Here is an 11,138-nt window from a genome sequence, read left to right as displayed (position 1 = left end):
TTAGATGATAGTCATTTTATTGAACAGAAGAAAAAAAAACTCAAAATGAGTGCGTTAAACTGTGGTTCTTCATATTAAAGCATCGAAGCTCATCACTAATAAAGTGCACTTTCAGTTTACAGCCAAATGGAGATTCTGGTTCATCTCCTCTTTCCCTCCCACAAGCTCAATCAGATCCCACCTGGTGCAGGACTCTCTGCACCTGAGCTCTCCAATGTAGAACACTATCACAGTAAGATATAAGACCAAGTGCAACGACTGAGCGTCTCAGTGAGGGCGAGTGCATAAGTGTTAATGGAAGATCGCGTTAAGAGTCTTTTTCCTGTCGCCTGGGTCTAATCCTGCTACTGTTTTCTATCCTGGCTCAGTTCAACCCAGTGAAAGTATAACAACATGGCAGATGGTGACTTCTGCACAAACGTGACTGATTATTTAATCGAGTGATTGTAAAATAACAGTATTTTTTAACAGGGTTTCATCGATGGTCAGGGTGATGCTTAAAACCTTTGCCATGAGTGTCTTTACATTTTAAAGATCTTCACTTTAAAAAAATATTATCCTATTTCCAGAAGTGTTTTCTTTTTCTACATAATATATATGTACAAGTTGTATCTTTACAAAGAAAATAATGTTCTGTTGAAGACTGTTGCAAGAGTCAGCATTGACTTCAGTTTGGCACGTATTCCTCGTGACGTAACCCAGTAACAGACTAAAATGGAAGAGACGACAGAAACGAGTGCGTTCGAGACTTTTGACCGTTTTCACTTTAAATCCTGCCTCTCCTGAACAGACAGACACAAAGCTAAAAAATCAATCCTATTCCTACCTCTTATTTATAAATGAGATGCATTTGAGATTCCTCTGATGTGCAGGAAAAAGGAATGTCTTTACGTGAAAAAACAAGTCGCACTATTCTACAGGGCACGGCCACACAAACCCTGGGCCCGAAGAGAAAAACACCTACAGTACATATACAGTAAGGATGTCGTATGAGTTAACATTGAAGCTTGAATTTTTACCTCCAATGTGCTACGTATGACACACACAAAATTGATCAAAGTCAGAGACAAACCAAAGGAAAAAAAGAAGAGCTGTAGCTCAACAAAACGTTTGAAAGAAGGTTAAAATCCCAGCAGGTAGTGCGCGTTACACAGTGGTGAAGGAGAGGGGCGTTTACTTTGAGATCACAGACACAGCACTGGGAAAAGATCAGCCGCTAAGAAACACGTGTACTAACTAACATTTAAATAAACTTTTTATATTAGTCTCACTGGGAATCGGACAACTTCGCCTCTTATTGCACGATTATATTCTTCATGTCAGTCGAAAAAGGTTGGGCCTCACTTGCATCGTGTTAATCTGTCTCATGCAAACCACAAAACGAAACCAATTATTTTTTCCATCCTATAAAGTTGTGTATCACATACACCATTTCCTTCACACAGAGTTTTAAAACATACAGAGCTCTAAAAAGAGCCATATTACACACACACACAGACACACCTTCATTATCTAACAGCCTGCATTACAAATAACTATAATAAATATGTTACGTTTAATAAATAGGGGGTTTCTATCAGAATAAAAAAGAAGAGGCTGATTTGAATGGAGACCCAGCAGGATTTCCTTTCATATGTAGTGTCGGAGCGCTTGGCTCAGCTGGATTAAGTGTTTGAGCGTCTGCTTATACTGACATGAGCGGACAGACAGCAGCTCACAGAGTGTTTCTCTATGGGACAAAACCTCTACACGGTCAACAGTTACAATTATAGTTTAGGTAGTTTTCATCTTGTGATGTCTGTTTGCGAATTAATGCTCAGATATTGCTTCAAAACCACCGGAAACACATGAAACCTCTCTATTATACAGTGTTCGTCTCCAACTTCACTCACTTCTCATGCATCCACCAGGGACAAGAACATATCAAAGGACTGGACAGTAATGGGGAGAAAGTATGAGGGAGGGGATGACACATCATGGAAATAGACCTTATATACATATAAATGATATAGTACAATTTCTGACAACGGTGTGTATGTGCACCTTCAACCGCCTTCCTGGTAGAGAATCACCTCTGCAGGCTTCTCCAACTCGTCCACATCGAGCGCAGACTCCTTTTTTGTTGAACATTTTTGCTTTTGTTTTAAAGTGCAGTCCAGATGCAGGTGACTAAAAGGCAAGAAGCAAAGTACACAGAGAGAAAGAGAGAGAGAGGGGGGTGTAGCACAGGTTAGGACAGAGGATTGGCACATAACGTCAGAGAGGCCTGACATGGAGAATGGGAGCAGGATGGGATGAAGATGGCAGGAGTTTCTGGGTTCAGCTTAAGGTTTAGAAAAAAAAATAAAAATCATATTCAGTCTTCTTGTGTGTCACTGATCCAGCTCCAGTCACTCCCTTGACTGGTAGAAGAGGATATATCCCGACTCAGAGTTCTTGGAGATGTCTGAGGTAAGCCCGTAAAACTCCTCGATGGCCTGGGCGTCGATTTTCTGCACAACAGCACAAGTTAAGATGCGATATACTGAGAGAACAAACATACAAACAGATGAGTCAAGGCTGAGACAGAGTGTGACGCACCTCCACAATGTCATCATCAAACAGCAGCCAGAAGCCGTGACTCTTTACTATGGTGATGTAATGACCTCTATTGGGACCGCTGAGGAAACAAGAGACAAACAGTAATTCTCTTTTGTACGCTCAGTGCAATCTCAAAACTCCCACACTGTGCTACATCCGTCTGAGCTTCCTGCTCATCTGTACCAGACAAATCATCACTGTAAACAGCAGTTTAATCATCAATATGTGACATTTAAAAGGCATGCTTTCAGATTTAAGCTGAGCACAGAGACATTTTCCTCCTTTCAGGAGACAAACGCAAGAAAAGATTTCTAGTGTCGCATACGCCATTCTGCACAGCGAAGGTCAAACATCCAGAAAGAAGCGCCTTGAGGACTTTACAGTACAGACGTGAGAGTGAGAGTGGTATTGACCTTCTTATCTAACCCCCCAAAGCACGGCTTTGTGACGTAACAGATGCAACACTGTTTGTGTGTTTGCCATGTGGCTTCATTTCCTACCAGACCACAGTATGTTAACCTGCTCAGATTTTGGTCATTTTTCAGTTTATGTGCTTCTACCATGAGCAAGTAGGCTGCATAGTTTGCCTGTTTTTACAATCTGAAGTTTGCACAGGGTGTCGACCGGATTCTCTACATCGTTTCTGTCCAGCTCGATCTGCTCTGTGCTGCTTTGACGTGGCTAGTTGCGACGTTTGATAAAAACAGATTTGATATTCTTTACGAAGCAGAGCAGCGAGCCGCTTATGAAATGCAGCTCTTCTGGTTGAATCGCAATGATTGTCTATAACAGACAATCATCAGCTGGAACTGTCGCAGCTGTGCCCGTTGGATTTGAGCCGCAAGCATATTTCCCAAAATGTCACTACAATACATATTCGAGTGTGACCGCACTTATGTTTGGAGCGGCGTATTTTACCTGCCGCAGTGAACCACCACAGCCACGAGATCGTACATGCGATCCAGGTTAACTGCGTCCCCGGACGTGTTGAACAGACGGAGTTCTAGGGGGAAAACCACTCGATAGGAGAGCTTGGTGTAGCGGTGCAGCTGCTCCATGTACTTAAACCTCTTCAGGTGTAACGCCAGGATCATGGGAAGCTTCTTCACACGCATCCTGCACAGAAAGCACACATGCTCAGAGAAAGGCGAAGACATGGGCAAACATCGCATCGTGGTATTAAAACTCAGCGCTTTACTCACCGCTTCTGTGCTTCCTGCTTGCTGCAGCATGTCTCACAGTAGTATTTGTATTCGCTGCACAAAGTCTCTGTGTTACTGAAGTCCCTGGAGGGGAGAGCGTGCCACAGGAGGCCTGATTATTCAATCTTGCTCACACCAAATACGTTCTGCCGTGAGCCTTTTTGGCTGTGACTGAATGTATAATAAACTGATAGTACCTGAGACAGTGTGTTATTGATGTGTTCTGCTCCACATCCACAGAAAGATCCAGAAAATCTTCATCTTTGCTGCTCACCTGTGAAAGAGGACGAGACATGAGGTGACCAAACTCGTCATTTTTCTTCCACTGAGTCAGTGAGGAAAAGCCCACTGAGCTGCCACAGAGCGCCCACCCGACCGCCCACACCTATACACGCACGGCCAGTCTTTGAAATGCTTATTACACTGAGTAGCTTTTGTGTCTGCGCAGTGCAGCGCTGTGGTGTTTACAGGGGTTGTTCAGGGCAACCCTTCCTACTCGTCACCCTCAAAAATCGTAAGGACAAAGCCTCCGACAGCCCTGACGTAAAGTGGGTGGCCCGGAGCCCACCGGGTGTGTACACTCAATCTTTTTTTGTTTTGTTTCATACCTCTCCAAAAGACTAATCCCTTTTTGAGACTCACTCAGGAGAGATCTTTTATTCGGGGTGACACTGGGACATAAAAATTTACTACCCCTCTACTGGGAGCAGAGCCACACACACACACACACCGTTTCACAGTTGAGGCAGCGTGTCTCATTGGTCAGTGTGCCTTGGAAGATATCGTGAACCCATGTGGGCTCGGTCTTGTTCTCCATCTCGGTCTCCGTGGTGACGGCGGTGCCGTTGTTCTTGAGGCGTCCGTTCTGCTTCTCCTGCTTCTTCTCCTCTTGCAGGATGTCGGCCACCGTGTTCAGCAGGTAGTTGAGGAATTCGTGGGCGTCCTGTTGCATGTAGTTGTCGAACAGATCTGGAAGGAGAGGCGGAGACGACGTAAAGGGAGGGGAACTCGTAGACGGGAAACGACGGGGATGTTACAGTTGATTCCAGACATTTAATGACGATTATCTGCCCGTACTGTGTTCAATATTAACAAGCAAGCACACGTAAGCCTAAAGCTATTAATACAGCTGAGCAGGTGTGTGTATAAAAATATACGTCCTGAATCATAGTTACTTTAAAAAGAGAAAGTTCAGCATTTTTGGGAAATATGCTTATCTGCTTTATGGCTGAGAGCTGGACGAGAAGGTTCATAGCACAAAGACTGGAAACAACAAGCCCAGCACTGCTGAACGGTGACAGAGCCCACCCAGCAGCAGCCCTAAAGATCACTAAATAACACGTTATATCTCATTTATGTTGGTAACTTCTTAGCGTCTCAGCTGATTAAACATGTTTTTTCACGATGACATGAACCAGTCGGGTCAACACACGTGTTTCAAATGATACTAATTAAGGTGCTGTTCCATTTAGTGCAGCAGACTCTGTCTGACCTGAATGGATCGAGACCTTAATTAGCATCATTGGTAACAACTGTTATGGTCCTACTAATTCATGTCAGCATATTGTCGCTGTTCGATGGAAACCAGGTCATCATGTCCAAAAATATTTTTTTCCCCAAGAAGATAAAAAACAGAAACTACCTCACTAAATAAACCTGTAATGAGACACATTTAGCACCAGAAATAAAAATATCTGTCACACTCATCAGTGAACTGTTTAATATTTTTAATGGATTCACATGGATTGAGAGCGAACGTGTTTTTTTTCTAACGGTGTGCGGGCGGTTTGAAGCTTCGTCTATCCTGTTTATGTGCACCTCAGTTGGTAAACTATCAATAGCGAGGCTGTCCTGCATGTTCCCATGGAGCAAATTACACCTCATCAAACCTATTTTAGATTAAAATGAGCATAATCCAGGCTGACTCAGTTCAGAGCTTGTCGTCTATCTTTGAATCAAAACTGACAATATTATTTCTCCAAAGCTCTCCTTCTATCTATCGTGCATACATGAAGTAACAAAACGTTCATTGGTCACTAAGAGTCTAAATACTCGATTAAAGGAAATACGTTTTATTTTATAGTCTCATATTCATGGTAGTCATCCTTTAATGATTGCTGTAGTGTTTTGTAGTGTTCTACATGAAATCAGTAGAGAGGGGAGTCGATGCGGATCGACCTCTGTCCCTGAGGACGCGTGGACTTGTCAAACACAGGTGTAATTAATCACAGTAACGACTGAACAGAGGCATCATTACTGTGATTAGTTACACCTGTGCTTTTTGCCCAATGAGAATGAACTTACTACTGAGAGTAAATAAAAAATCAGCAGGCTGCGCTGAAAAATACCAACATCCATACACACGCTTCTGTTTTGACAGATCATTATGTGAAAAGTGAAAACTGAGACGTGGGGAACTGTGTGGGGGTGGGCGGTGTTGAGCGGTGGTGGGTGGTGGCAGTAGTAGTGGGGGGGGGGGGGGGGGGGGGGGGGGGGGGGGGGGGGGGGGGGGGGGGGGGGGGGGGGGGGGCAGAAAGAGCGACCAGAGAGGAGGCAGCTGACCAAAGCTGGGTCCCAACAGAGATCGCATTGTTCATTCACATAAAGAGCTTCCTCAATATGGACAGCCGGAGAACAGTCAGCCTCTCTGTCAGCTCTACTTCTCTGAATGACCTTACCCCCGACATGCACCTGCCCTTCACCTCAAATATTCAGACTACATTAAAAGCAAACAGTGCTGCGGGGACACAACCACAAAACCACAAAACCTCGCACTGTTTGTGAACATGTACGTGGAGCGGAGCGTGAACTCAGTGGCTACAAACAGAGAAGGCTATTTTATAATTATGAGTCACGTTCAAGGACGTTTTAGTTGCAAGAGCAAGAAAAGCGCACGTGTAACTCATAAATTAACGGTGGCTCGGTTCCATTCACGTGTTCCAGGAATTCATATCAGTGAGGCTGCATGCATAATATCAGGACGCTGGAACTAATAAACCCAAGACCGTATTCAGACCAAATCTGGCGCTGCGGCAAAAAAAGAAAAAGAAAGTTCGTTCCATTCATTTGAGTGTGGTTACTGTGTTTTGGCTGCAGCTTTGAGGGTCGCCGCAGGGGGTGCCTGGAAATAACGCAGCGACCTGCAGTGGAAAAGTTGAGCCAGATTCAACTTTTGGAAAGCTGACATCACATAGTGGAAGCCAATCGGACCGGTCAAACCTCTCCAAAACTGAAATGTCATAGAAACTGAGACTATCAAGATGGATTGACACTCTACCTGTTGTATTCTGGCTTTGTTTATCTCACGTACTCAGCACGAAAAACACAAAGAACTCCACAGTATCTAGAGCCAGTGTTTGGTTTGTCTGTTCTGGGCTACTGTAGAAACACGACAGTGCATGTAAGCTCTCTGTAGAGATGAAGGGAACAAAAACATTTCTTACTGATTTTATCTCATTTTAAATTTGATTATACTTCGCACATGTTGTTTAGTTTGCGTCATCTCTTAAAGCTGCTGCTCTGTGCTGCCCCAGGTTCATTTAAATGAATTAATCTAATGCCTATTTATTACTGCCACATGAGTGTAATTTGGTGTAGACAAAAGGCCCAAAAACATCTGTGCAAACTGCGTGCTGTACTTCTCACAGTCGTCCCTGTAAACAAAATATTTTGTCTCGAGTCATGATTCAGTACTCCATCTATTCAGCGTTCTCCTGTCTCGCGTGTGAGCTCTCACCGTTCTCTTTCCGTAGGCGGGATATGAACTTCTTGGGCGGGATGACGCCCACTTTCTTCTTCTGTGTGGCGATGGAGTGGAAGAGGTCAGCCAGGCATGTGAGCAGGTTTTCCTTCTTCTTCTGCTGGGCCTTGTAAGCCAGCACGTTCTCCCGGAAGGGCCGGCAGAAGTAGAGCGCCTGGAGCACTGAGTTACAGTAACATGTGTTTCCAAACTGAGGGAGGGAGAGAGACGGACAAAGATGAAGACGAAAAGGGGTTAAATTAAACATGATCTGATGAATGAACTGGTGGAAAAATTCAGGTGCTCAGTTGCTGGCAAACGTTGCATCGAGTGTTTATGTGAATTGGATATAAAGAAAACAGAACGTCCCCGTATTGCCCAACAGACTCACAAACAGTCTGTCCAGTAGAGGACATGACTCACAGCGGTTTGTTTTGAAAAATGACGCCAGTGTGTTTTTTTTCTTTTTGGCAATGTCCTTTGTTAATGCACGAGAGGATTTAGTAATACTCACATTGACCAATCCAAAGTAGTGTTCATTGATTGGAAATTGCTCCGGGCCGATGTCTTTCTCCAGAGCAGAGGCATTGGTGCCCTGAAAGAGAGACCAGAGACAACACAGGAGACATGCAAATGTTATTTTTACTTCTTTACATCATCTCATGTAACACAGTTTGCTCATATTTTAGCCTTGAAGCCTAATAGTCTATGTACATATAGCCAAATGCATTATGGAAACATTGTATAGTCATGGAGGAGCAGCCGGCTAACGAGGCTTTAAACCTGAATTTGAGGCTTCGCTTTAATACAACATAATTGATCCTTCCTGCCAGATGTCAAAGTATCATGTTCTTCATATAATGTCGTAGCTCATCTCCAGCGATTTTCCAGCCAAAAGAAAACTTCCTGTCAAAGTAGAAAATGGTCTAAATAGGTAGATCCATGTCAAAAGTCAGGAGTGTTTTGCACCCGATTGCTGAGACAGACCACTTTTCTCTCGTCAGAGTCTTTTCACTTGTCAAGAGCTCAAAGCTTTTCCCCCAAATGAACCGCAGCTTTGTTGAGCGAACACAGAAGACAGTTTAGTTTGGGGAAGGCTTTGACTTTCAATGACTGTCATTTCTCTCTGTCAAAGCAGCCAGTGAATACCTCTTTGTCCCATCTACCGCTTCCAGTCCGAGATGCAGCGGCGCATATGCAGACAAGTCCGTGTACTGTACACACAAAAACTGATTCTGTTCTTGTGGCAAACATTTCACTTTATTCCACTAAAATATCGCAGATACACCTGGAAGTCCATGAAAAAATCTACATGAAACGTTTGTGAGAGAAAGCTGGAACATCCATGCAACCTCCCTCCGCTGACACCTGATGCCACATTTTGACATTCAAGGTCCTCGTTATAGAAGAAGCAGGCAGTGGCATCATTTATTTAAAAGGAAATAAGACCATCTTTGATCGTCTCAAACAATGCACGTGAGGAGAACCTGACCTGTGACAGGTGTGACAGACCAGAGTCATCACAGCAGACTGTCACCTCATCTATTATTACTACAGTTTGCAGTTGGAAACCTTTTAAGCCTTTTGTATCACATTTATTTATGTGCTTTTACTTTGAAGATCTTTGACCAACATCCTGTAAATAATAGATGTAAAAAAATTGTTATGATGTCTTGTACGATGTGAGTATGAGTGCAGTTTATTAAAGTGTTTATCTGTTTTCTTATTTTGCTTCTGGCAACAAGATGATTTACGTTTAATACAGTTTACTGTAATTTTGCATACATTTGCTGTATTGTGACATATCAATGTTGGACGCTGGGGTTGCAAAGATAAATTGATTAGTTTATCAACAGGATATTAATCAATAACTGTTTTGATAAATGACTGATTGGTTTGAAAGATTTTTTTTAAAGCAAAAATGATAAACTTGCTGGCTCCAGCTTCCAGTTTTCTGTGACAGTAAAGTGAATATCTCAGGCTCTGGAAAACTACAATGATTTGATGAGCGTTTTCCAAGCATTTTTTTTTTTTAATACAGTCGTGTTTTTTAAATGTATTCTGCTCGCACAGTCCTTATCTTTGATTGCCTTCCCCGTACCGTGTGCTTAAATCTTAATTTGTTCCTGCTTTGTTTGGCGTCAGCGTCCGGCTCTCTGTTGTTATTTTGCCACCAGAACATCCTGTTCGTGCTCTGCTTTTAAAAAGGTGCTATATAAATACACTTATTATTGCTATTATTTGTTGGTTTTAGGTTCTCAAATCTCAAATGCAATCATTTTTATGATATTTAAACTGAACGTCTTTGGGTTTTTTGGACTGGAGGTCAAAGACTTTTAGATTTTTCACCATTTCCTTACATTTTATGAACAATACCACTGATTAAACAAGAGATAATCGGCTGCATAATCAAAAATAAATCTATGGTGCAGCCATAATTGGAAAAATGTTCATAAATAATGTTTTATTTCAACCTCAGGGGCACTTTACCACCTAATGACAACCACTGTGCACCTATCAGAGCAGCAGTGCTGCCTGTAACACTTGTTTAGGAGGTCTATCTTCACCAGCAGGTCTGTAAGATGCTCTGCATGGGACACAGTGGAGTAACTCATTGTCAGCAATGCAGGCCAGCAGTGTCTCTGCTACCAGGATGCATCCAGCAGCAGCAGCAGCAGGTTATGCAATCACAACAAGCGGCTTCATTCACATGCACAAATTACACGTAGCCAGGCTGCAACACACAGTGTCAACGCTGCAGCTGATGTGAGGGGCTGCAGACCTGATCCACTGCACAGCCACGCTAAAATCACTGTGCATCCCGGATCTGCACCCCCCCTGCACTGGGTGTCTGGGTGCGAGGGAGGGAGGAGGGAGCACATCATTACACACCAGGTCCAAACACACAGTGGCTGCAGGCAAATCGACAGCAACACACACGTCAAGCAGCGAGATACTCACCATATTACAAATGGAGGCGATGTTTCTGACAGTCATTTAGTTCACAGTGTCCCCCTCACCGCCATGCTTTATAAAATAAACATGATTTCAGAGCAAGGCGACGCTGAGAAACGAAGTTTAATTCGCAGCCGCGGCTGGAGGCCAGACTGCAAACCCCAAGCGTCAGAAAGCGGACAGACACGGAGCAGCATGCGGCCGGCCCGGAGCTCAGAGTCCGCCTGCGCTCAGCGTCGACACGGCGTCATCCCCGCACACATCCCCCCCAAAAAACTGCACAGCTGGAAACCGTCAACGCATGAGTGCGCGGCGGAGCGACGAAGTTGCAGGCAGCAGGTTGTTAGCAACGACCAGGAAACAAGCGTGATGCGTGAGGAAGCGAGGTAAGCCCCGCCCCCCCACAGGAGAGGAGAACTCCGGCGCTGATTGGCTCAGATTTACTCCTGTTTGATTGACGGGACTGGAAGGCCAATCACAGGCGTGAGTGATGAGGCTTAGGTGAGCTGCAACCAATCAGCAACAAGTGTTTGGCGCAATGGTGTGAGGGAGTTGTAGTTCATATCTGAGACGAGAGATTTTGTAGTCTTTATGAATAAATGAAATTGAATGATATATTTATTGATATTTATGTCATACTGAAAAGTGAAGGTCTTCACATG

At 43.8% G+C, this 11,138-nt stretch overlaps 1 protein-coding gene across 1 annotated transcript; it reads right to left on the bottom strand.

Annotated features, from left to right (window-relative positions):
* On the bottom strand, nt 1-10,871 carry usp46 (ubiquitin specific peptidase 46). Its single transcript, XM_010731003.3, has 9 exons — nt 10,483-10,871; nt 8,036-8,116; nt 7,519-7,732; nt 4,513-4,751; nt 3,980-4,056; nt 3,783-3,866; nt 3,499-3,696; nt 2,581-2,659; nt 1-2,492 (listed from the first exon to the last, which is right to left on the bottom strand). Exons 1-9 carry the CDS (start codon nt 10,516-10,518, stop codon nt 2,391-2,393), a joined length of 1,110 nt encoding a protein of 369 aa, XP_010729305.3. The 5' UTR covers nt 10,519-10,871; the 3' UTR covers nt 1-2,390.
* Nucleotides 10,872-11,138: the final 267 nt, after the last annotated feature.

The sequence above is a fragment of the Larimichthys crocea genome, chromosome XVII (assembly GCF_000972845.2).
Source record: "Larimichthys crocea isolate SSNF chromosome XVII, L_crocea_2.0, whole genome shotgun sequence".
NCBI classification, from domain to species: Eukaryota; Metazoa; Chordata; class Actinopteri; family Sciaenidae; genus Larimichthys; species Larimichthys crocea.
The sequence above is the reverse complement of the archived record's forward strand: the minus strand, read 5'-3'. Positions and strand labels throughout refer to the sequence as shown.